This window comes from Zootoca vivipara, chromosome 12, assembly GCF_965207765.1.
Source record: "Zootoca vivipara chromosome 12, rZooViv2.hap1.1, whole genome shotgun sequence".
Lineage (NCBI taxonomy): Eukaryota > Metazoa > Chordata > Lepidosauria > Squamata > Lacertidae > Zootoca > Zootoca vivipara.
Window position 1 is genome coordinate 1383135 of NC_142595.1, and position 26808 is coordinate 1409942.

Consider the following 26808-nt stretch of genomic DNA (forward strand, 5'->3'; position numbering starts at 1 on the left):
CCAGGTCGGAGGAGCAGTCTCCACAGTGGCTGAAGGAGCTGAAGTCCAAGAAGAGGCAGAGCCAATACGAGAACCAAGTGTGACAACCGAGGTCTGGAGGTAAAGCGATGGGGTTAGCTTCCTGTTGAGTAGAAGAGGGTCTGCAGAGCAAATGAGCCTGGCCCAATGCAGGGGGGGAAGGGCAGGGCAACCAGGGGGCATCAGCCATGATGTCTCATTGAGGAGCTCTGGATTCCAGGTGCTGGGGGGGGCAAGCATTTTTTAGAAACTTTTTGTTTTTGTTTTAAAATCATTTTTAGTTGGCTTTACAAATAGGTAAAGGGGCCCCTGACCATCAGGTCCAGTCGTGTCCGACTCTGGGGTTGCGGCGCTCATCTCGCTCTATAGGCCAAGGGAGCCGGCGTTTGTCCGCAGACAGCTTCCAGGTCATGTGGCCAGCTTGACAAAGCTGCTTCTGGAGAACCAGAGCAGCGCACGGAAACGCCGTTTACCTTCCCGCCGGAGTGATTCCTATTTATCTACTTGCACTTTGATGTGCTTTCGAACTGCTAGGTGGGCAGGAGCAGGGACCGAACAACGGGAGCTCACCCCGTTGCAGGGATTCGAACCGCCGACCTTCTGATCAGCAAGCCCTAGACTCTGTAGTTTAACCCACAGCGCCACCTGGGTCCCTTGGCTTTACAAATACAAAGTTATAAAAACAGTTTCCAAATATATATCCATATATAGAGATTCCTCCAAATCTCAGGACCTCCATGGGGTCCCATTTTAAACATTTAATCAGTGATGGCCAAATTTGGCCCTCCAGCTGTTTTGAGACTACAATTCCCATCATCCCTGACCACTGGTCCTGTTAGCTAGGGATGATGGGAGTTGTCCCAAAATAATAATAATAATAATAATAATAATAATAATAATAATAATAATTTATTCTTTATACCCTGCCCATCTGGCTGAGTTTCCCCAGCCACTTCCAACAGAAAAAATACAATAATCTATTAAACATTAAAAGCCTCCCTAAACAGGGCTATCTTCAGATGTCTTCAAAAAGTCTGGTAACAGGTAGGTAGCCATGTTGGTCTGAGTCGAAGCAAAATAAAAAAATTCCTTCAGTAGCACCTTAAAGACCAACTAAGTTTTTATTTTGGTATGAGCTTTCGTGTGCATGCTCACTTCTTCAGAAGAAGAAATGTTACAACTGGTACAACTAAGTATTACAACTGGTAGTTGTTTTTCTCTTTGACATCTGATGGGAGGGCGTTCCACAGGGCAGGTGCCACTACTGAGAAGGCCCTCTGCCTAGTTCCCTGTAACTTGGCTTCTCTCAACGAGGGAACCGCCAGAAGGCCCTCTGTGCTGGACCTCAGTGTCCGGGCAGAATGATGGAGGTGGAGACGCTCCTTCAAAACAGTTGGAGGGCCAAGTTTGGTCATCACTGCATTTAATACTACATATTCTTCGCTACTCCAACTTTTATATCAATCCATATTATACATGGTAATTGTTACCGGTACAAGTGAAATCAAAATCCTGCTAATGTTTCCATCTGCTTACAGTGGTTTCCTAAATAACTTATAAATTTTTCTCATTCTTTTATAAAGTTTTTGTCCTCTTGGTTTCTGAGTTTTCCAGTCAGTTTTGCCATCTTAGCATAGTCTATCAGCTTGGTTTGCCACTCCTGGTAGGGACTTTGTGTTCTTTCCATTTCTGGGCTAGTAACATCTGGGCGGCTGTTGTTCCATACATGAAAAGTCTTTTCTATTCCTTTGGAATGTTGGTACCTGTAATCTATATATATAAATAAATGTAGGCATTGCGCACTCGGATGAAACAGCCTTTCTCCGTAACTGCTGAACCATAATGTAGCAAATTTGGCCACAACGTTCCATGCCCATCAGAGAGGGATCAGGCATAATTCCCCCCCCCCAAAAGCAAACCTTTCATACCTAAAATAATGATTAAACACACAAAAAAGTGGCGCCCAATTTAAACATCACCACCAGAAGCTCTGAAGACTCCAGCAGCTGCGCTGCCAGATGACATCACAAAATTCCACAGCAACCAACTGAAAACAGTCCTTTTGCAGCAACAAGGCTCAGCTTTTTCAATAGGCCGCAGCATTGCCAAGCAGGGAAAAACAAACAGAATAGGGCCTTTCACAATGGGGGGAGGGTGCACAGGGATGAGGCACAACAAAGGGAGGTGGGGAAACACATAGCCATTGGGGGGGGGGACACCCTGAGTCAGCCAAAGCAGTGGGGGGTGGGTTGGGACAGGGAAAACTGAGTAGGCCGACCGCCAAAACGGCCCTTCCACCTCCAAAGCCCAAGCCCAAAGCCTCTCCCGGCGGCTGCATTAATAAATGCCTGGCAGCATTAGGCAGTTGTTCATCATTTCCCCTAACACGCACTTGGGGGCACGGTGAGGGGTTTTTGCTTTTTAATTTAGTGGGCATTGTGTCACATGCGAGGCTACGGCGGCCATTTTAAGTAAGGGCAGTCGTGCCCCTTTTAACCTAGGCTTTATGCTATGACTGATTGCCAGCCTCTGCGTCTTTAAAAAAACAACAACAACCATGCACTTTCTCTCCCCAGTTTAAGTCCTCGGATATTTGCAGTGGCCAATCCCCCCCCCCCCATTTACAATTCCCTACCTTCCCCTCACCATTTCCTGGGTTTTTTTATGGAACCGAACAGCTCGGGCGCTTCGAAACGTGCCTTCTGTTGCTACGGGGCTGTGGGGCTTAGCTATTTGACACACACACACACACCGGTTGGGATTTTTAAAGTAGTTCTCTGGGTCCCGGGGTGCATCATCACCCCCCCAATCCTTTTCTTTGCCCAAACGGACCTCTCCCCACCTTCCTCAACACCAAATACTCCTCAATTATACCCACAATAAAAACCATAAAAATAATAAAACATTACAAACAACACATTAAAAAAACAAAATGCATCCCATCCTACATTCCAAAAAATTATACCAAAAATTTAAAAAACTGTCACAGGTGGGTGTTGGCTACTCCCGAGTAAGCACTCCACACATCCTCTGGATTTTCAGTGTTTTATTGTGCATGCTATATACAGTGGTGAGATGTCTCAAATCATGTCTGCTCTGCATGGGGCAGAAGCCCACAATGGCGTCTCGTGGGCTCTGACCCCCCTTTTAAGACTGGGCATCCAAACGCCCCTCCTCCTTGCTCTATGGGTCCTCCGTGGTCCCAAAACAGGCTCCTGAGGTGCCCTTCTACTTACTCCCTCCTTTCCAGCCCCTGCTGAAGCTAGTTCCTCCCCTGCTTCCCTGCTACCAACCTGGAGCTGAGCCACCAGGACTCTGCAGAGCCCTGGACCCGTCTTAACCCTTCCTGTTCCTGATTTAAACTCCCAGACTTGCTGCTGCTCTCCCATCTGATGGAAGTAAGCAGAGTGGGCTGCTCTCTGCAAGCCCTCTCACTTACCAAAACCAAAAAAACAACCACCCACACCAAAATCATACACTACACGCCAAAATAAATGACAACCCCAACTAGAGAAATAAAATATTGCAAACAGCACAGTAAAAAAAACCAATACCACATCCTACATTCAAAACACCTACTCCAATATTAGAAAATCCAAATAACCAAAACAAACAAACAAACAAACCACAAAACACACAACGCTCAAATCATACAATACCCACTAAATAAAATTAAACAATAGTAACTTCTGCTTCTCATGTTTAATCTATATACTGTATATATAAATGTTCACGATGCGTGTGCAGGGGCCAATGTATGGAGATACAGGGGGGAGGGGACAACACTCCCCGGGGACAACAGAGGGCTCAGACAAAAGTAAATACTGGGAAATAGAACCCAGAAACTGACAGTTCCTTCTCCAAGGGTGGGGGCCAAGGTATGGAGAAACAGGGGTTAGGGGCCAACACTCCCCGGAGACAACAGAGGGCTCAGACGGGGTGGGTGGGGGAGGGGGGCTCGATAGCTCATGAGTCAGGACAGGGTGGGGCCAGTCACAGGGATGTGCTGGAGGGGGGGGGCTCGATAGCTCATGAGCCAGGACAGGGTGGGGGCAGTCACAGGGATGAAATGGGGGTGGGGGAGGAAGGGGCAGGATAAGTCATGTGTCCGGAGAGAGTGGGGGGAATCACAGGAAAGAACCACAGCAACGCGTGGCTGGGCCAGCAAGTTCCTAATAGAAAAGCTTCTGGTTCCTTAACAAAGGTTATTTTAAGCATTTTTTTCATTTCATTATATACCATCTCCCAGAAAGCTTTTATTACCTTACTGTTCCATCACATATGGTAAAAGGTACCTTCTTTTTCTTTACATTTCCAGCAGGTATTTGTACTTGTCCTATACGTTTTTGCCAGTTTAGTAGGTGTCAAATACCACTGGTATATCATTTCCATATACCGTAGTTTTCTTTCAATGCACAACATGCAAGAGGTGGTTCTCCACCTGCCCCACTGCTTCTCCTGCTCCCAGAATGTCTCCCTCTCACTGGTGAGAGGGGGGTCTTCCAGCAGGAGGTGCCATCACTCGGCTTACCCGTCCGCATGCAGAGAAACACATCAGCAATGCTTTGCAAATGCCAAGGCTCCTGTGGTGGAAGGGGTGGGGTGGGGAGGGGGAAGGAAGGAAGGAGCAATTCCCATTTTGCTTCAGGTGGTGAAATGGGCCACTCCTGCCTGTTGGAATTAGCAGGTGCAAGTTTGGGGATGCCTGATCTAGCCCAACCCCCTGCAATGCAGGAATCTCAACTAAAACAGCCGTGACAAAGGGCCATCCAACTTCTGCTTAAAAACCTCCAAGGAAGGAGAGTCCACCACCTCCCAAGGGAGACTATCAGAAAGTTTTTTCCGATGTTTAGTCTGAATCTTCTTTCTTGGAACTTGAATCCATTGGTTCAGGTCCTACCCTCCAGAGCAGGAGAAAACAAGCTTGCACCATCTTCCCTGTAACAGCCCTTGAGATATTTGAAGATGGCTATCAGGAATTTGAAGAGGGTTGTTAGCAGCTGAATAATAAAAATAGTAATAATAATTTCTTATTTTTAATAATAATAATAATAATAATAATAATAATAATAATATGAAAGCATGACCTCCTTTGGTTTGCAGGGGCTCTCCAGAGTCTCTGGCAAAGAAAGTTCCTCTCCATTACCAGCCACCTGCTCTTATTCTAATGGAAATGACAAGGAATGAACCTGAAGCTCTCTGCATGCAAAACATGTCTTCCGTCACTTTCTCCCCATGGGTTAAGTTAGACCCTAATGAGGGAAGCACAGCGCAGGAGGGAAACCCAGCTCATAAAGATGCACTGCTCCTATGAACGCAGCAGCCCTTTCCCGCAGCTGGGATTCAGAAGCATTGCTGCCTCTGACTGTGGAGGCAGAGCAGAGCCACTGTGGCTAGAAGGAAACAGTGGGGTCACTTAGAGGAGAAGATGGTGAAATGCAAACAGGGGACAGAGAAAGGGGAGAAATCCGCAATGCCTTCTTTGCCTCAGTCTTCTCCAAAAAAGAAAACAATGCCCGACCTGAAGAATATGGAGCCGATCATTCAGCAGGGGAAACGCAGCCCAGAACAAGTAAGGAGGTAGTACAAGAAGACTTGGCTAGTTTAGATGTATTCAAGTCTCCAGGGCCAGATGAACTACATCCAAGAGTATTAAAAGAACTGGCAGAGGTGATTTCAGAACCACTGACAGTAATCTTTGAGAATTCCTGGAGAACAGGCGAAGTCCCAGCAGACTGGAGGAGGGCAAATGTTGTCCCTATATTCAAAAGGGGGAAAAGAGAGGACCCAAACAATCACCGCCCAGTCAGCCTGACATCAATATCAGGAAAGATTCTAGAGCAGATCATTAAGCATTCTGTGAGCACCTAGAAAGGAACACTGTGATCACTAAAAGTCAGCATGGGTTTCTGAAAAATAGGTCATGTCAGACTAAGCCTGGTAGATAAAGGGAATGCTGTGGATGTAGCATATCTTGATTTCAGCAAGGCCTTTAACAAGGTGCCCCATGATATTCTTGTAAAGAAGCTAGTAAAATGTGGGCTAGACAATGCTACCATTCAATGGATTTGTAACTGGCTGGCTGACCGAACCCAAAGGGTGCTCATCAATGGCTCCTCTTCATCCTGGAGAGAAGTGACTAGTGGGGTGCCACAGGGCTCTGTCTTGGGCCCAGTCTTATTCAACATCTTTATCAATGACTTGGATGATGGGCTTGAGGGCATCCTGAGCAAGTTTGCAGATGACACCAAATTGGGAGGGGTGGCTAATACCCCAGAGAACAGGATCATACTTCAAAATGACCTTAACAGATTAGAGAACTGGGCCAAAGCAAACAAGATGAATTTGAACAGGGAGAAATATAAAGTACTACACTTGGGCAAAAAAAAATGAAAGGCACAAATACAGGATGGGTGACACATGGCTTGAGAGCAGTACATGTGAAAAGGATCTAGGAGTCTTGGTAGACCTCAAACTTGACATGAGTCAACAGTGTGATGCAGCAGCTAAGAAAGCCAATGCAATTCTGGGCTGCATCAATAGGAGTATAGCATCTAGATCAAGGGAAGTAATAGTACCACTGTATTCTGCTCTGGTCAGACCTCACCTGGAGTACTGTGTCCAGTTCTGGGCACCACAGTTCAAGAAGGATACTGACAAGCTGGAACGTGTCCAGAGGAGGGCAACCAAATTGGTCAAAGGCCTGGAAATGATGCCTTATGAGAAACGGCTTAGGGAGCTGGGTGTGTTTAGCCTGAAGAAGAGAAGGTTAAGGGCTGATATGATAGCCATGTTCAAATATATAAAAGGATGTCATATAGAGGAGGGTGAAAGGTTGTTTTCTGCTCCAGAGAAGTGGACACGGAGCAATGGATTCAAACTTCAAGAAAGAAGATTCCACCTAAACATTAGGAAGAACTTCCTGACAGCAAGAGCTGTTCATCAGTGGAATTTGCTACCAAGGAGTGTGGTGGAGTCTCCTCCTTTGGAGGTCTTTAAGCAGAGGCTTCACAGACATCTGTCAGGAACAGGGCTGTCTCTAGGCCCGGGTCCAGTGGCGCGGGGCACCAGGCCACCAGGGGCGCCGCGGCGCAGCGGATGCAGCCCCAGGCGCGCCTCTCAGCTGCTCAGCGGCTCCAGGCCGCCTATGCCATGCGCAGGGGCGTCGCAACAGGGGGCGGGTAGCGCCACCTGGCCCAGGGCCGGTCCTACGGCCAGGCTGTGTGGCGCAAGGCGCCGTCCGTCCAGGCAGCAGCCGCCCTGCGCCCGCCCGCCCTGCTGGGAAACGGGGCGGGGGGGGATCCATCGCACCACGGCGCCAGGTATGCTTTGATGGTGTTTCCTGCTTGGCAGGGGGTTGGACTGGATGGCTCTTGTGGTCTCTTCCAACTGTGATCCTATTATTCTAAGCCATCAACAGCCGTCCAAGTTGGTGGCCATTGCTGCCTGCTGTCTGTGCGAGTTCCACGGTTTAATTATGCACTGTGTGAAGAAGGCCTTATTCCACCAGCAGATATGAAATAGTGTTTCTCCCCCAACTTTCCAGGTGGAAGTCCGGGTGACTTGGAAGACAGAAGAAGCCTTAACTTGCTCATGCCCCTCTCCACTGCTGCTGCTGCTGCTGCTTCCCACCCTGACGCCTGTGTGCGCAGTGCCTTTCCATCTGGTGTGAAAAGTTTCTCCATAGTCCTTGGTGGGCCTGATGTGGGAGGCTGTCCGACTCCTCAGGATCCATTCCGCCCCTCTGCAGCTGTGGCTGTCGTGGCCTCCTAGTTGTGCTGCAGAGCTGCCGCCCCCCCACTCCAGCTACCGGGGGTGGGGTGGTGCTGTGCCTGACACAATGGCCTTCTGGCTGGGGAATTGGGCACACCAACCTGCTCTGGGTTGGCTTATGAACAAAGAGAGGATGTTGTAGCAGATGAACTTATGGGCTGGTCTCTTGCGAAAAGACTTGTTCCTGTCTGAGGATGGGAAGTGGAAAGAGGAAGAAACAGATTATGTTTACTGCCATATTGAAAGAGGAAACTTGACTGATTATTTTTTAAGAAAATTTTGATTGGCTGGTATTAACTTTGTGGATCATCTGTTCCGCCAAGACAATGTGATATATATTCTTTCTTTCTTTTTTAGGATCAAATGAGATTTTATCGTTTAAGTGAGATTGTATGTGCGTGTGTTTTGTCAGCACACAGAGTAATGAGCATCCCCTTTCTAGAGGGATAAAGCAATAACATCAGACAGTCCTCATTAAAATAAAAAATTCCTTCAGTAGCACCTTAAAGACCAACTAAGTTTATATTTTGGTACCAAAATATAAACTTAGTTGGTCTTTAAGGTGCTACTGAGGGAATTTTTTATTTTGCTTCGACTCAGACCAACACGGCTACCTACCTGTAACTCATTAAAATAGTTGCAAATAATCTGAGGGGTGGTTGCCCACCCCTCATTATTTACTGAAAAAAGAAGGGAAGTCTCACCTTGCCAGGATCAGGGCTGCGTAGGAACCCTGCTGGGTTCTCTTGCTGGATGATTTAGTTTTTTCCTTCTGTAAATAAAGGGGTAAATAAATAGTTTATATTCCTCTGGTTATTTCAAAAGTTCAGTTGCAGAAGTGTGCATTTCCCCACAAATGTTAAACTTGGATGATATCAGTGAAGGAGCTTAGGGTCCCTGCCTGTGGTCTCCAAGCATTCTTGGAGACAGACTTGTCACAATCTGTCAAAAGAAATCCGGGGGTCGCTCATTCTCGTCCAAGGGGGGGTGAAGGTGAATCATGCCCTGCGAAGCACCTTCCTTCCTTCCTTCCTTCCTTCCTTCCTTCCTTCCTTCCTTCCTTCCTTCCTTCCTTCCTTCCTTCCTTCCTTCCTTCCTTCCTTCCTTCCTTCCTTCCTTTTTGGTCTTTTCCGTTGCTGAGTCTCTGCTTTTGCCTCTTTACCAGAACAAGTTCCCATGAAGGATCTGCAAGCTTCTTCCTTCCATAGTGAGATTTCTCTGTTGTTGTTGTTTAAAGGATGTTTCCTTACCCAAAGCCCCCATGTTTGGGATTCCTTTTTTGGATGGAGGCTGTGTTAAGAAAATATCATTATCCCAAGTGCTCTTCCCAGAAATGTTCTATTTTCAGAAAATTAAAGTTTATATTGTCACAGAACTGGACAGATTTCTATTGCATTGCACAGATGTCCTCCACGGACACACGGTCTGTGGTGGGCAGAAGATTTCACTGCTGAGCAGTGTCTCACAAGTACAGAGTCCTGTTGGGAGGACAAAAATGCATCTACAGTGACCCTTAGGAACGGGCAGGGGAGGCATCCCACTGATCTAGGCCTAACGCTGAAGGGCAGCTGTTGGCAGATGAGCACCCCCAATTTGCCCTTGTGGGCTTTCAGACATCTGTGCCAATTCCTCACATAATTGGCTTTTTCTGCTATTCCCTGCCCTGCCCTGCCCCACCTGGGTGTTTTTGGTCTTCGGCCTATGCCCAAGCGCCATGCAAATGGTGCTGTCTCCCAATCAGCCCCTCCCTTTCAGGAGACCACTCCTCAGCTAAGTGGCTGTGCCTGTGATGGAGCACCTTCTTGCTTGGGATGAGGCAGAAGAACCTCTACATCCCCTGGGGATCTGCCTCTCTTAAACCAGATGCCTCCCATGGGTTCCTCTCAGAGTAGGAATAGCAGTGATATTTTGCTATCTGGGCACCACGGAGGATGTATCCTGGGGTCCTCAGTGTTGCTTAGCAGCATCCTCACCCCACTCCCAGCTCACAGGGGTTGTTGCATGGTTTGGGAAGGGTGTGGGTGTGCCACTACCCAGGGGATTAGAGAGATGCTGTCACACAATGCCCCTCCTTTTCAAGTAGCTGTGGGTATAGATTTCCCCCCAGACCTTGCCACTTCCTAAGACTCAGGATATTTTGGTTTGGCCCTTGTCTGTTTGTTTTGCTTGCTAGGTGGGTTGGCTGTGCTGTAGTGGCAAATGAGATTGGCACCCAAATGCCCCTGAAGGTGCTAACAATTTTCCCATTTCCTTCGCTTAAAAAAATGATTTTTTGTCCTGGTGTTCTCATTTGATTTGATTTCCGCCTGTGACTCTAATGTGTGTTAGAAGCCTTTCCTTAAATTGCACTGAGTATGCACACAGACACACACACCCTACAGACTCCTTCCCAGCCTAGCAGAAACATTTTGCTGGGATGAGAGGGCCTGCAGCAAAGTTTGGGGCATCCACAGCATCTCTGTCATGGGGGGGGGGAGGCAGGGGGTTTGTTGGAATGTTTGCAGTGCCTGGGCAGCTGAGCCCTGGATTCCCCGGGGAGCTGGCTCTGCACAAAGGAGCGGGATTAAGGTGGCATCATGGCAAATTCCTCTGAATCTATACACACACGGATTCCCTTTTGTGCTTGTGCAAGGCACTGAAATTCTGTATTTTAGTAGTTTTACTACTAAGAAATGTTTGGACAACTATATCTGATTAAAAACAGCATTCAGAATGACTTTGCATGTCCATCTTTCATTTATTGAAGCAGAAGGTTTTCCTCTCCCATAGAAGACTCCATAGTCTTCCTCTGTTTTTAAATGTTACTCTCTCAGAACAGGATGGAGGGGGGGGGTTGTTCAGCTGCTGCAGCCTTGCTTGCTCGCTCTCTGAGGTAGCCAGAAAGAGGGAACAGGTAGCTGAAGAAGAGTCCCAGCATCCCTGCCCTCTTTCTCCCCCACCCCATACACATAGTTTGGGAAGGAGAGAAGACTAGAGGTGGGAGTTTGGCAGGGCCCTTTCTTTCTCCTGAGGTGGCAGCTATACCAGTTTGGGTCTGGGCTCCCAGTTCCAGCTCTTGCATCCTACCAGATGATGGCTGCATACGGCCCCTTGAAGCACAGCAAAACAATTCCACACAAGTTGCAAGACCACAAGTTGCTGGCTTCAGAGAATGATCTGAATGAGTGTTGTGATGCAATCCCCACTTTGCTGAAGCTAAGCAGGTCTGGTTGGCACCTAGAGGAAGATGCATAGACATGCAAAACAGACAGACCAAAATTCATAGAATCATAGAATTGCACAGTTGGACGGAACACCAAGGGCCATCTAGTCCAACCCCCTGCAATGCAGGAATCTCAACTAAAACAGCTGTGACAGATGGCCATGCAACCTCTGCTTAGAAACCTCCAGTGAAGGAGAGTCCACAACCTCTCAAGGGAGTCCGTTCCACTGCCAAACAGCTCTTACTGTCAAAAAGTTCTTCCTGGTGTTTAGCTGGAATCTCCTTTCTTGAACTTGAAGCCATTGGTTCGAGTCCTACCCTCCAGAGCAGGAGAAAACAAGCTTTGCTCCATCTTCTGTGTGATAGCTCTTAAGATATTTGAAGATAACAATCATAGCTCCTTTCATCCAGGCTACACATACCCAACTCCTTCAACCATTCTTCATAAGGCTTGGCTTCCAGACCCTTGATCATCTTGGTTTCCCTTCTCTGCACATGTTCCAGCTTGTAATATCCTCCTTACATTGCTGGTTCAAGTCACTTTCACTCGCTAGAATAAACACATAGTTTTAATAACCTGGATGAGGATTCTCATGAGCCTGCCTTTTAAAGACCAGCAACCTGAGACTAGAGGCACAGAATTCTTGCTCCTTTCAATGGAAAGGCCCTCCTCGACAGTGTTTGCTGCTGCTGAAAGGGCTTTGGTTCGGGGTGAACCCCTTGGGAAAGCTGCTGACCCAGAACTTCTGTGAGGTTCTGGCAAGGAGCAGTGCCAACATGCTGATGGGCTGACTTGCGGGCAGGCGGGCGGGCTGAGGCCTCTGCATAATGGCTCCAAATTGTGGAGTGGAGCCCTCACTATTGAAGTGAAAGGCAATGGGTGGGGTCTGCTGGATGGAGTGGCTGCTGCCTCAGCACCCCTCGAAAGTCCGGGCTGTGCTCAGGCAAACACATAAATAGCCGTGCCTGCTTCCCCTGCCTGCCTGCCTGCCTGTCAGAGTTTCCAACAGCATCTGGGAAAGGAGGTATGAATGTGTCCTCGCTAGACACCCACATGGTTACCCTGGAGTCCTTTGCATGGCGCTTCCCTCCCTCCCTCCCTCCCTCCCTCCCTCCCTCCAGCAAAAGCTTTTGAATGTCATGCTTGTGGAAATTCTGCAGGGTACATATAAGTGCTTTATTTAAGCCTTTGATCCACAGCCAAAAAAAGGGGTAGATGAGACCTAAAGACGGTAAGTTGTCTGTACAGTAATGGCACCTGTCTTTGTACCAGCAACAGCAGTGAGGGAAGGCCAAATAATTCTTAGGAGGGTGGAGAACTGGAACACCAGGCAGTGGAATTCCAAGACGGCAATGAAACCTGAAGGAAGCTGCGCTTGAGGTGGTGTCTTGAACTACAACTCCCTCTGGGTCAGTGGGTGGGCAGAGTGCTGAGAGGAATCTTACCGCAGAGTTGGTGGGTTGATGGTGGAAACAGCTGGAGATTGCGAGTCTCCTTGTGCAGATGATGGTCTCTTCATTCTCATGCTCTCTGGCAAAGTCAGAGAGCCTGGCAGAAATCTTTGGCAGAGAGGATTTCCCTCCTTGGAGCAATAACCATCTCTAACCTGCGCGGGGGCGGGGCAGGGTTTGATTGCAGACACCATGACTGAACAACAGACCCCAATGGAGGAGATGACTGCTGCGGAGAGTCCAGAGGAAATGGGGCCAAATTACAAGGTATGGCAAGTGGTGATTTCATTCCTTCCATGTCCCACAAAGCCCCTGAAGATTTTATACTGCTACAAGTTTGGGAGGTCAGTCTGGATGATGCCCTGAGCCCCTTCCCACTCTTGGGGCCCTGTACCCAGTGAGGGTAGAAATAAAGGGTTATATTGCTGAGCTGTTCAGACAAGCTGTTCAGACAAGTTCAGAGAAGCTTAACTGGCTACTTAAGTGTCCTCATTGGCATTCCCCCCAAAAGAGCTAGGTTGCAAGGGCAACAACTAGATGATGGGGCCCTCCAGGCAGATGTGGGGCCCTTTCCTCTGCCCCCTCACCAAACTGTTAAGTAAGAGAACAATAGCCGGGAGGGAGGGAGGGTTTTGAGCTGAAAACTGGCTGGAAGCCAGAGACCCAGAGACCTGCTTGCTCTGGGCTAGATCACAAAGTCTGACTTGACTAATGGAGAAACCAAGATCTTTGGGGGTTTTAATGCTGTGAGCCCCTCCATTTATGCTCATGTTGTAAATAATGTGTAAATAATGTCATATAGCCTTAAGACTCCAGGGTCTCCATTGACCTTCATTCCAAGGAATGCAACCTAGGTAAGCGCCTGGAACTCCTGGATTCTCTCACTGCTCAGAGATTGAATAGGGGGCATGTAACAATACATGGTAGGGACGCGGGTGGCGCTGTGGGTTAAACCACAGAGTATAGGGCTTGCCAATCAGAAGGTCGGTGGTTCGAATCCCTGTGACAGGGTGAGCTCCCGTTCCTCGGTCCCAGCTCCTGCCAACCTAGCAGTTTGAAAGCACCAAGTGCAAGTAAATAAATAGGTACCGCTCCGGCGGGAAGGTAAACAGCGTTTACATGTGCTGCTCTGGTTCATCAGAAGCGGCTTAATCATGCTGGCCACATGACCCAGAAGCTGTACGCCGGCTCCCTTGGACAGTAAAGCGAGATGAGCACCGTAATCCCAGAGTCGTCCACGACTGGACCTACTTTAACAATACACGGTGCACGTTTTACTAGAAACAGATTTTTTTTCAAAGCTGGTTGTTCTACATTTAGACAGGAGATGGCACTCTTGACTTCTCCAACAAAGCTTTTGCTTGCCAAGAGCAAGTCTGAGCACAGCCCAACCTTCATGTACCAGCAAACATACAAGGAGTGATGTGATTATCTTTCCATAGCATGTAGTTTGCTGGCATAGTGTTGGGGTGGTTGTCCCAGGAGCAAAATCTGTAAGGGTGTAAAAACATTGACTCTACAACACTTAGCACTCAGACTGGAATTGGGCTTGCTGGGCAATCGGCTCCTCCCACACTTTGACCGGCAGCCTTGCTTTCCCAATCCTGGGGACTAGTTGGGTCTCGCGCAGGACTCGCTGCTCAAGCGACACCTCTTGGTGAGCTGGATCAGGGCAGGTGGCGGAGCAGCACACTTGCCTCCCATGATGACCTGGTCCGTACCGCTGTGCTTGCAACTTCTCACCAGGGTTGCCATTTCTGCATATCACTAGGCTAGGATGTGCCTTGCTAGCCATGGCTCTTTCAGCCAGGGTGGCAACTTGAATAAAAGATGGGGGGCAGGTAAGCCCCACCCCCATAATGATCACATGATGCAGTGCACACACACCATTTGAAAGGCAATGCCCATCCACTTTGGGGGGCAGCCCCTCAAATATTTTAGGGAGGGCAAAGACCCCTTGGCCCCTAGGAGTTGACTCCTATGCCTGCAGCTGGCAGTCACACACACCTCCTCAACCCTCCTCTTGCACCCAGTGAGGACTCGAGGGCATTGTGCTCGTCTAGGGCAGGGTATGGGTGCTCACAGGTGCATCCCTTCCTCAGGCCCCTCCCTGCTTCCCAAGCACTGGGCTCCCCATAGGCCCATAGCTTCTCCCCACCACATACACTTTCCCCAGCCTCTTCTTTCCTGCCCAACAACAGCCAGCTGTGGTGGGAGGTGTTTGCATGCATGTGCTGTGCATGTGTGCAAAGACAGCCAAGGGTTTCTGCACCAACGTAACTGGTTGTCTGTATAAACTTTCTAGTGGTTTATACTAGACCACCTTCTGCTCCTTTTCTTCTTCTTCTTCTTCAAGAGTTTCCTGCTTGGCAGGGGGTTGGACTGGATGGCCCTTGTGGTCTCTTCCAACTCTATGATTCTAAGAGTTTGGATACCTAAATTAAACTGCCTTCCCTCTTGAGCCTGTGGCATTGCTCCCTATCTCTGGAAATCTCAGGGCCTGGGATGGATGCTCCTGACCACTCTTGTACTTGAGGCAGCTGCCTCACTGTGTCTAATGGTTGGGCCGACTGCTGAAGAGTCTCCTGTATTCAGATATGCACAGCCAGCCAGCGCCAAGCCTGTTGGGGATGAATGTTCTTGTAGTGGCATCAGGGCTGCCAGTCTGGGCTGGGCTGCCTTGCTGGGCCTGGTGATGATGGTTGCCTTCATCCAGTGATGGCCCGAGACCTAAGAGTGGCCCCTGGTGAATGGTGATGTCATGGCAGGAGGCCCAGGAAACAGAGGTTACTTGGGAGAGGGGAGTGAAGGAAGGCAGGGACCCCCTCCCAATTTGCAGCCAGCTCCTGCCAAGCTGAAGCCTGCAAGCTGTATGCACAGTCTTCTTCATATTTTTTCTTATTGATAAAGGTGCTCTCACTCACCCACCCTGAGAATCCAGCCCTCCAGCTGGAGGCAAACCCAGAGGCTTCCAATCAGACCTGGAGACCTGGCAATCATATCTTCAAGACCTTGTCATCTTTCAATGAGCTGGCCATCACTTGCTACATATTTGAACTATTACTTTCCACACACCTCTCCTTCACTTCCACCTCTTTTCTGGAAGGCTTTTGTTATAAGAATTCTAAGGTCTCAAATATAAATTAAATGCTCATAAATTTACAAAGCAAACACATACATACCATATGTCAGAGAGAGCAATCCTAAAGTCATTTTGACTTTTCCAAATGGGAAATTCCCCCCATTGTCTTTTGCTTACAAATCCTGTCTTAAGGACGCATATATGTGTATGAATAGGGTGAGCCTGTGACCTGCATTCAGGAACTTCCATCATGAAAGAATGGCCAGGCTGCCCAGGGAATGCAATCAGTGACAATTATTAGGTATCCTGGCAGACAGGATTTGTGCTGTAGACCACCTCCTTCTGTGATGTATGTACGGTATGGTGTTTTAGGGCGGATCTTGAGCTACAGGGTGGGCAGTTTCAAAAGTCTGTAGAAGAGCTTGCCCACCATTGTTCAGGGTTCTCTCCTCCCTCCTGTGCGTGGGGAGTGGAGACTCTGTTGCAACAGTTAATCAAGACCAGGCTTACTAGCCACTTTGCTTCTCTTATCTACTCTGGTTGGCCTCTGTTATTTTCTCCAACCGATAGGGAACCCACTTGGATATCCCATAACGGAAAAGGAGCAGTTTTTTCTTATAAAACTTTCATTAACAAAAGTTTTTCTGCACCTTTCTTGGGCCCCTTGTTAGAAGCTACTTTTTGAACACTGTCCGTCCCTGAATAAAGTCTTTCCAATTTCCTCACAATTCTTTCTTAATTGTGGTGTAGTGCAGTGGTTAGAGTGCTGGACCAGGACCCGTGAGACCAGGGTTCAATTCCCTACTCAGCCAGGCTCACGGGGTATCCTTGGTGGCTACTCACTGCTTCTCTCAGCCTAGCCTATCTCACACTTGTGGGGATTAAAGGAGGAGTGGGAAAACTATGCATGCCCCCTCAGGCTCCATGGAGGAAAGGTGGAATACAAATGAAAAATAAGAGTTGCTGGAAGCTGCAAACATATTCAGAGAGTCTTCGTTTTGTGGCCTTCCCTCCTCCACACAGAGAGAAACAGCTCTGTCTGTCCTAAAGGTGTCTGTGTCACCTTTGGTGGAGAGTGTCTCAATCTGGGAATGCTTCTTTCTCCCCCTGCAACCATGCTGGCTCATAGCTTCTCTCTCAAAACTGTTTCTCCATCAGTACATGCTCCTTTTTGATAGCTGTTGGGCCTCTTGGCTTCTGTGCCCTCATCTAGGTCACCCTCTACGAGATGGAGAATTTCCAGGGCAGGAAATGTGAGCTCACAGACGAGAACCCCAACGTGACGGAGAAAGAGTTGGACAAAGTGGGCTCCATCCAGGTGGAGGCTGGCCCGTGAGTACCCAGCATGGGAGAGAGCAGCGAGCCACACCGGGGAACTGTCTGCGCTCCTGAGGACTAGAAGCACATGTCTTGAAATCTGAGCATTCTCAAGGAAAGCTAGTTTTAAAAAGCACCAAATTTTGATCTGGGTTTTATCCCAGAAGCTTTTGTGAGGAGTAAAAGTAGTTTGAGAGGTATATAATGCCCCTAGTTGCCCCTTGAAGGCACCTTTTTTTCTAGTGCCTGGACTGCTGGCAAAGTTCTGGTCAGGAAAGGCCCAGGGGCTGCAAAGCTGCAGGGAGCTCCCTGAAGCCTCCTTCAGCTCTGTGCAGCCAATTACAGGCAGAGCTGTGTGTCCTTTAAAAAAAGTTTTAAATGTTGTGCCCAGGTGATCCCAAGGGGAACAAGCAGAGCAAGAGGAGAATTGGCTAAGAGGCTGAGCTACAAATCAGGGAATTGCTCCCGTCACAAACTCACTTCCAGAATCATAGAATTGTAGAGTTGGAAGCAGTGCTATTTTTCTAGAAAAATAGGTGCCAGAACTCATCATAAACACCTCCTTTGTTCTCTTATAATAATGGCAATGGTGCCCTCTCTGAATATGCCGGAATTGAGTTCTGTTGAGTTCCAGCTGCAAAAATCCCTGGTTGGAAGGGACCCAAAGGGTCATCTAGCCCAACCCCTGGGCAGTAAGTAGCCAGGCCCCTCAGCCTTCCCATCTGAGTTATGGGGATAAAAATGGTGCTGATTATGATAACTGCTGTTTTTAAAACTGTGCTTTTCTTTATTGACAATCAGCACAGCTTCTAGAGGTCTTGTTCTGGCTATAGAATCATAGAGTCATAGAGTTGGAAGGGACCACAAGCCATTCCAACCCCCTGCCAAGCAGGAAACACCATCAAAGCATTCCTAACAGATGGCTGTCAAGCCTCCGCTTAAAGACCTCCAAAGAAGGAGACTCCACCACACTCCTTGGCAGCAAGTTCCACTGTCGAACAGCTCTTACTGTCAGGAAGTTCTTCCTAATGTTTAGTTGTCCACAGGCTTCTATAGACCAACATCAGACCAATGGTTCAGGTTGAAGGGATTACCTGGGGCTGCTAAGAGGCAGCAGAGGGGGCTGGAGGGATAAAGCCTGGATGTCACATGCAGGAGACGTTTGAGAAGAATGGAAAAGCAAAGTCCATTTCAGCAACGTCCCAGATGGCTAAAGACTGACAGCTATCTCCACTGACCCCTATGGGACCCAGGCTGGCTTTTTGAAACCCCTCCTCTCCTGTGAAGGGCTGTTGTCCACAGCAGAAGACAGGGGGGGGCTCTTCAGTGGGTGCACAGGGCCAGCAGCATTACTGAGCACTCTTTCTCTGTGCGACCTATGTTAGGCTCTTGCAGAAAAACCAAGAGTCTTGTGGCGCAGCCCCCTTCCCAGGGCTCCCTATCCATAGAAAGCATTATGCTTTGCACAACCCACTAAGGAAGACAACAACAACAACAACAACAACAACAACAACAACAACAACAACAACAACAACAACAACTCAAAACAGAAACAATTAATTTTACATATTCCCAAAATCCAGTTAAAACTATATAGTTTAACAAAACCGATGAACTTGATCCACTCCAGGCCCAAACTCTGATAGTCTTTTAAACCTCCAGCAGCCCCCAGCCTCCCCCCTTCCCTCTTTGCACCCCTAAGGTAATCCCACTGCCCCCAGGGCAGCCCTCTTTCATCAAATGCATGGAGTTGCAGGTACATATTTGCATGGCTGGGGCTAGGTCAGAGGGAAATTAATACATAAAAGTTAGAGGGAGTGTTACAGGGGCCATTCACATGTTGATAACACAGACATTCTAGCAATGGGTAGCAAATTAACTGTTGCTGGCAAGGAAAAAATAGATATAAAGGAATAATTTCCTGGATGCCAACATCCAGGTTTGGGGCATGTATTCTTTGATGAGACAAACCCAGCAGAGATTTAAAATCACAAAATATACAGCAAAGTAAAGTGTGGAAATATAGGCTGTTAGACCTTTAAAATATGCCCTTCTAATTTCCTTCCAAAGTTCCCCTCTTCCCCAGCACAGAAAAAGACCACATGTTTAGTAAGTTTAAAATGTTTTAGTTACAGGTAGGTAGCCGTGTTGGTCTGATGTAGTCGAAACAAAATAAAAAAATTCCTTCCAGCAGCACCTTAAAGACCAACTAAGTTTTTTATCGTCAACAGCTATCAGTCAGTCAATCACCCATTTCCACCACCCTTCTGAGTGATACCCCGCCACACCCTTTCTCTACATATAAGCATCTGGGGACTTCTATTTCAGTGTATCTGAAGAAGTGTGCATGCACACGAAAGCTCATACCAAAATAAAAAACTTAGTTGGTCTTTAAGGTGCTGCTGGAAGGAATTTTTTTATTTTGTTAAAAATGGTTTATTTACAAACTTCCTAAAGGTCACATTTATTGCTTTTCCATACATTATTCAGAAAATGTTGCACAGGAATTCAATATTGGCTTGTGATAGCCATGTGGTCTGAATTTGGAGCAACCAGTCTTTACATGACAAGCTTCTCAGGTTGACTGAGGAACAACAATAGGCTTGATTCCTCCCACAGGTGGCTCGGGTTTGAGCGTCAGGCATTCAGTGGGGAGCAGTTTGTGTTGGAGAAGGGCGACTACCCTCACTGGGACTCCTGGTCAAACAGCCACTGCAGCGACAGCCTCCTCTCCATCCGCCCCCTGCTGATCGTAAGTCATCCAGGGAGTCACAGATATTTGCCCATGACAAAGCAGTGGCCATGGACTGTTATTGTCGTGACCTACATTGGGGGAGGGCACCCCAGTGCCTTGGGCAGCCCTTGTATGCCAGTTCATGCTCCCTTTATCAATGCACTGGGGTGAGCATGGATTGGCATATCCTGTGTTCAGGATATTTATCCTTCTAGCCCCATGCTGTCCACTCTGATTGGCAACAGCTCTCCAGGAGCTCAGGCAGAGAGAGAGCTTCCTTCTCATCACCTGCTAACTGGCGAGACCAGGGCCTTCTGCATGCATAGCAAGTGTCCTAGTACATAGCAAGTGCCCCTCTTCACTGTGAATATGTGGTTGCAGGGGGAGAGGGTTCAGGGACCCATTCAGTCATCCCCACTCCACACCAGCTCCCATCACTTGTTCCCATTGCAGGACAGTGCAGACCACAAGATTCACCTCTTTGAAAACACCAGCTATGGGGGCAGGAAGATGGAGATCGTGGAGGACGACGTCCCCAGCTTGTGGGCTCATGGCTTCCAGGACCGTGTGGCCAGCATTAAGGCCCTGAATGGAATGTAAGTAGGGAGCGGGGGGGGGGAATCCTGTAGCCCCATGCCAGAGGTGGAGGAGGTGCCTCTGCTTCAGAAGGGGGCTTCTTTTCATAGTTGCTTCTCTTGGGAGAGCAAATCCCTGAACCAGCTTCCTTAGAATTAGTATATAATGCCCTTAACAATTTGGGAGCAGCTTGCCCCATATCTTTTCCCCTATGACCACTGCAATTGGCAGATCTGGCATTCTTGCAGGGGCTCCATAATATCTATTTCACATTTGTAGGAAATGGATATTTTAGTGTGGCAGCACCTCACTCTGGAACTCCCTGCCTATTGACATCTGTACTTTCTTTTTAGCACCTGGGGCAGTTCTACACTCAGGGTTTTTAACCTTAAGGAAGGGCTAAGAAATGGTTTTGACAGCCATATGGACACATTATGTCCTAATGAGTTGTTGAAAGGTGACATCAGAGGGCGCTGCCGATGGCATCAGCAGTAGGAAGACAGCCGCTTTGACAAATAAAAGATTTAAAAACTGTGACATTTTAGAACGCCCTGCTAAAAACATTTTTGTTTAGCCAAACCTACCCAGATGAAAAACCTACCCAGATGAAAAAGGGACCCAGGTGGCGCTGTGGTTAAACCACTGAGCCTAGGGCTTGCTGATCAGAAGGTCGGCGGTTCGAATCCCTGTGATGGGGTAAGCCCCCGTTGCTTGGTCCCAGCTCCTGCCAACCTAGCAGTTCGAAAGCACGTCAAAAATGCAAGTAGATAAATAGGAACCGCTACAGGAAGGTAAACGGCGTTTCCATGTGCTGCTCTGGTTTGCCAGAAGCGGCTTTGTCATGCTGGCCACATGACCTGGAAGCTATACGCCGGCTCCCTCGGCCAGTAATGTGAGATGAGCGCGCAACCCCAGAGTCGGTCACGACTGGACCTAATGGTCAGGGGTCCCTTTACCTTTACCCAGATGAAAGTTGGTGCAAGTTTTAATCCGCTTTAAGCCTTTAACCTTTTGAAAGTCTTAAATTGTTATTAATTCTTCTTATAGACAATTTTATTGTATTATCTTTGTTGTAAACCACTTTGAGGGTTTTCTTTTTTTACGATCAAGTGGAATATAAATTGTATGGAATAAATAATGATGGAACTCACTGAAGGTAATCCAACCGATGTTGGCTCATTCTGGCATGTGGGCATATCTCCCCCCCCCCCCAAGAAAAAGATGAAAATAACAGGTAGGAGGCACAGAAACCCCAAAAATGCAGGAAGGAGGAGCTGATTCTCCAAAGTGCTGGCTCAAACACATTTTGGAACAGACTTTCCTTCAGGAGCAACCTTCAACTTCCTGAGCCATTTTCACATTTCTGAAGCAACACCCGTGTCTCATTATAGATCTTTGTAAGCTGTTCTGATAGTCTTTTCCAGCTGAAGAATTTGGGGTGATGGCAGTAAAAATGCTTCAAATATGAATGTACATAATGTAATGCATAGTTGGCTCTAGGAGGGACAATGGCCAGTGAGAAAGATCTATTAACAATCATTCTTATAACCAGAGTGGGTGGGCCAGCTGGGGGTGCTTGGAGATCTTTTGGCAATATTTTGGTCTTATTTATTTTATTAATTAGATGTCCAATACAAATGCTCTCTAGGTGCTGCATAAAATTAGATTATACTCTAAAACAGTAAAAATGCAAAGTAGTAATATACAAGGTCTGAGCAAATAAAATGGATTGGTCTCTGGTATCTTTCCCTGGGGAAAGCATTCCACAAAACAGGGAATTAAAAAGTGACATGAACAATGAGCAATGAAAAGAGAGCTGGATTCAAATTCTGAATAAACATTAGGAAGAACTTTCTGACAGTAAGTCAGTGGGGCAAATCACCTCAGAAGGTGATGAACTCTCCTTCACGGGAGGTTTTAAGCAGAGGTTGGATGGCCATCTGCCAGGGATTCTTAAATTGTGATTCCTGCATTACAGGGATTTGGCTTATAGGACCATTGGGGTCCCTTGCAACCCTACAACTCCATGTTTCTGTGAGTCTATAAGTTGAAAACTAACAAGCAGCAGAAGTGGCCATAAAATGCCCAGGAAAGCATCTTGAAAGACTATTTGACCAGTACTGAGATGTAGTTCACCCAGAGGACACTGATGGGTGAGCGATCTATAAATGAATGAATTACTTTGTAGCATTTATATCCTGCTTTTTTCCAGTCAGGTGGCCTTTGTGGTGGCTTAAATGAACTAAAAATGACCCACAAAAGCATAGTAAGCAAATTAATTAGGGCCTGCATCACAAACAAATCTCAGAGACCTGGAACGTGTTGCTCAAAACTGAAGGATATGCAAGCATAATCAAGGATTGGGTTTTAAAATAAATAGAGTTTGAGGATGTCCTTAAAATCATGCCGCCCTGCCTCCCAATACAAATAGCAACCCACAGGAAGGGGGCAGAGGGCAGGCTCCAATCCATTTTAGATTATTGTAACCAGAGTTTGGGAAGTTCATTTTTGAAAGGAACTAATACTAGATCATGTTTGACATGCCCCAAAAGAAAGTAATTCCAGTTCATGTTTGTCCCTTTACAAAGCAAAGTGATTCAGCTCCCAATTTAGTTCAAGTTGTTGGGCATCCATCTTTCTCGAGAAAAAATGGAGTTCATGTACCGTAATGCTTCTGAATACCAGTTGCTAGAAGCTCCTGGTTGTGGGCTTCTCCCCTTTAGTGCATCTATGTGGCCACTGTGAGACTAGGATGCTGTACCAGGTGGCTCTCTTTGGTCTGATCCAGCAGGCTCTGCTGATGTTGTTAAATTTATCTAAATGATCCTCTGGGGCGGGAAGGAATTCAGCATTCAGAATGTCAGTAGCTACTGTGCTGAAGTATGACATATACAGTACTTCAGAAGACATTGAACCACATAGACAGTGGAACGTGACTCAATGAGTTCATTTCCCTCAACAATTATGAACTTAGAGAGTAAAAAAAGTGTGTAAGGAAATGAAATTGAAAATGAACTAGAAACAAACCTAGTTCAGTTCAACCAGAAATCATGGGAATTACTTTTATGCATAGTGCAGAGATTTTTGAACTAATTCTGTGAACTATGTTAAAGTTTGTTCTAACACACATTCTGCCTGAATTTGCCTTTGAACGACACCTGGAAATTAAAACTGATACAAGATGATCTTATCTTCCTGGTACTTGTGCTGACATCTAATTAATTTCAGGACCCAATTCAAGATGTTGCTAACTCCCTATTAAGGGAAAGCATTCTTTCTCCAAGCTAGTGCCCAACAGACATTGCTGGACTCCATTCATGGGTGTAGCTGGGGGCGGGGAGGGGCGCTGCCCCCCCAGATCAGGTTTACCTTGGGAGACCTTTGGCCCAGGTTCTTCCACCAGGAGAAGTACATTTTGTTGGGATACAGGAGAAGCCCTTTTAAGCTGTAATACCCTGATTGTGGAACTACTTCCCAAAAGAGGCTTCATATATATATCCTTTTCATATATTACACCAAACTTTTTCTACTTCAATACCTAACCTACCATATAGCTCTGTTTTGTTGAATCTTATTTTCATTTTGTAAATTGTCTTCGGAGAGGAACTTTTGAGAGCCTAAAGGCCGTATATGTAAGTTCTGGCTTCAATGAGTAGTTTGGATCTTTGGAAATAAGTTGTTACTGTGGCGAGCTGTGTTGGGAAGGATGCCAGGCTGAGCCTATCCTGACAGGCCCTCCTTCTCTTGCCCCTCTGTCTCTATAGATGGGTGGGGTATGAGTATCCCGGGTACCGTGGCCGCCAGTACGTCTTTGAGAAGGGTGAGTACTGCCACTGGAATGAATGGGAGGCGAGCCAACCTTTGATCCAGTCAGTGCGGCGCGTCCGGGACCAGCAATGGCACAAAAGAGGCTGCTTTGAGGAGAGCTAAAATGATAACAAATCACATTCATCAAGGAGAAGAAACAGAAATGAGACCCCCCCCCTGAAGTGCTGGCAAAAGGCCAGGTTTTGCTGTCTAAATAACTACAAAGCCTAATGTTCTCAATAAAGTTCTGAGCCTCCAAGGCTTCTGCTCTTTGCTGTGCCTCCTCTCGATTTGTCACTTGATGGCAGAACTTTGCATGCACCAGGTCCCCTGTCAGTCCCCCAATGCTATAGTTGAAAAGGACCTCAGGTGATCACAGGGCTGGGGATGGCCACAGAGAGTGGACACTGGGACGGGCCAAGTGAACCAATGATCTGGCACACTATAAGGCAGCTTTGAATGTTCCTATGGCTTGTTCACTGGGAGCAAAGGTGGTTCCTGCCAAATCCTTAGGAAAGGTCACCATCAAGACACAAGTGATCTTAAAACACATGGGGAAATCAAAAAGTCTTCACCTAGTGCCAAAAAAGACCATAATGCAAGGCTGCCAGTAGTTAGCACTGTTCATCCAGTCTTGCCCTTGCACTCACATCAGCCCAAGCTCCATCCATCATGTCTCTTAGGAGGTTTTTTTATCACACACACACACACACACACACACCCAAGGATATGCAAAAGTTCATACCCAATACATAGTATATTTTTATAATTCACTGAAATAAAAGAAATGCTTAATCTAGAATGGAATGGAGGCGGAAAAAAGGGGGAATGGGAAATAAAGGTCTGGAGGTGGTCTGACCTCCAGAATTAAGATTCTCATAGAGGTGGGGTCAAAATGCCACACCCAAAATCTCCTGAGCCCACCAAGTCTGGGAGCCCACCAAGATGCTGAAGGCCATAAACTATGAGTGGCACAAGAGCGCTCAGTTTGAGTCATCAGGGGCCCCCAGGCTTTGAGCTGGGCCAGCTGTGGAGGGTGCCAATGGGCATGCCATTATGGAGCAGGTGAAGCCCCTGGCTCATTGGTGGAGGACCACCTTCATATTCCGATGGCCCTAGAGTCAACATTCAGATAAAGTTTGGTAAAGAAATTTCAGGTGACATGATAGAAGTTTACAAAATGCTGCATGGCATGAGAGTGGACAGAGAAAGGTTTTTCTCTCTCTCCTGACACTAGAACTTGGGGACATCCAATGAAGCTGCGTGTCAGGAGAGTCTGGACGGATAAAAGAAAGCCCTTCAAGCAGCGCATAGTTTTCTTTCGATAAATTGTGGAACTCCCTCCCACAGCAGGCAGGGGTGGCCACCAACGGGGATGGCTCCACGGTCAGAGCCAGTGATGCTTCTGAAGGCCAGTTACTGGAGACCCCAGGAGGGGAGCATCCTGCAACCAGGGATGGAGCGAGCCACCCATGGGGGTGGGGTGAGCCAAGGGAAGGTGCGCTCCGTGGAGCCTCTCGGCAACCTCCCCCTCAGGTGTAGGGGGCTGAGGTGGTGGGCAGATGCAAGCCCCACGCTGCTCGGAGAAGCAGGGCAGAGCTTGCAGGCAGTCCACCCGCTGCCCCCCCCCTCAGGCACGCTGCAGGCCCTGTGGTGTGACACCTCACCTAGTGGCATAAGAAGCGGGGTGGGGGTGGGAATTATTTTTTCAACAAAAAGTGCCGGGCGGCCTTTTTAATAATAATAATAATAAAACCACACACACATTTTTGTGTGACATTTTTGCCATTTTGTCACACACACCCCATCAGTGATGACACCCAGGGTGGTCCACACCCACCACACACCCCACTCCTATGTCACTGCCTGCCACAGGGAAGGGAAGATGGCATGCTGGGCAGCTGCTGCTCCTGGCTGCCCTCCCTCACCCCTTAGCCTTCCTGGCAGTTGGGCGCTGCGCCTGGGCTGGCGAAAGAGCCTGCACACACACACACCCGAGTGCCCTGATCCCGCTTGGTCGTGAAGCACTGGCTCTGCCTCTCGCGGACCTCACTCAGGGTTGGAGCTGGGAAGGTCCACCAGCCTCGGCCCCTGACGCTGCCCTGCCCACCTCACTGCCCACGCCCACGCCTCTCTGTGCACCAGGAGAGAGTCGCCAACTTCAAAGACTGCCTACTCCGGAGTCACTTCTCTCTCTCTCTCTCTCTCTCTCACACACACACACACACACACACACAGAGAGAGAGAGAGAGAGAGAGAGAGAGAGAGAGAGAGAGAGAGAGAGACCCTCCCTCCCTCAAGGGTGCCAACTTGATTAAAATATTGGGGGGGGGGAAGCACCACCACCTTCAACCAGAAGGTGGAGCACATGCACACTATTTGAATGGCAATGCGGGGGGGGGGGACGGACGGGACTGACCTCCTCAAAAAAATTTGGGGGGGGGCGAAGGAACCTTGGCCCCAAGGGGTTGTCTCCCATGCCCTCCTCCCTTTTAAAGTGGGGTACTTATGCATGCAGGGACCCGGAATGTAACCTGTGTGTAAGTGAGGAAATGCCTATATACTATAATCTAACTTGGTGTTCTCTCTCTGCTTTGGCCTCCTTCAATCAGCCCCTGCCAACATGGCTGGGTGGGCTGAGTCTGCTGAGAATTGAAGTGCCACAGGAGGCGGCCACCAGGTGTTTGAAGGGTGTTCTGGGTCTTGGGGCTCTGCTGATCCAGCAAAGAAGCTTCTCATTCTAGCAGCCAGGTTCAAACCTGTTGTGTTCGGGGTCCACCTTCCTCTACCTTCTCCCCCCTGGAGCGTGTGCAATCTAAATTTCTTAGAGCTCTCCTACATGTCCCC

The 26808-nt window shown here is 47.9% G+C and overlaps 2 protein-coding genes across 11 annotated transcripts in view; both read left to right on the forward strand.

The window, feature by feature from the left end:
• KIAA1671 (KIAA1671 ortholog) overlaps positions 1-10507 on the forward strand; it is an 84981-nt gene extending 74474 nt beyond the window's left edge. For 6 of the 10 annotated variants that reach the window (XM_088655770.1, XM_088655774.1, XM_088655772.1 and 3 more), the window contains 2 exons: positions 5-99; positions 7565-10507. In XM_088655770.1, coding sequence (XP_088511896.1) covers positions 5-83 — 79 coding nt within the window. In that variant the 3' untranslated portion in view covers positions 84-99; positions 7565-10507. The remainder of the gene's footprint in view (positions 1-4; positions 100-7564) is intronic. The other 4 variants (XM_088655773.1, XM_088655775.1, XM_088655777.1 and 1 more) reach the window with 1 other exon arrangement.
• LOC118095301 (beta-crystallin B3) lies at positions 61-24234 on the forward strand. The gene is made up of 6 exons (XM_035136436.3): positions 61-99; positions 12620-12712; positions 16741-16859; positions 19464-19596; positions 20032-20174; positions 23919-24234. The coding sequence occupies exons 2-6, from the start codon at positions 12638-12640 to the stop codon at positions 24082-24084; spliced, it is 636 nt and encodes a 211-aa protein (XP_034992327.1). The 5' UTR covers positions 61-99; positions 12620-12637; the 3' UTR covers positions 24085-24234.
• The last annotated feature ends 2574 nt before the right edge of the window (positions 24235-26808 follow it).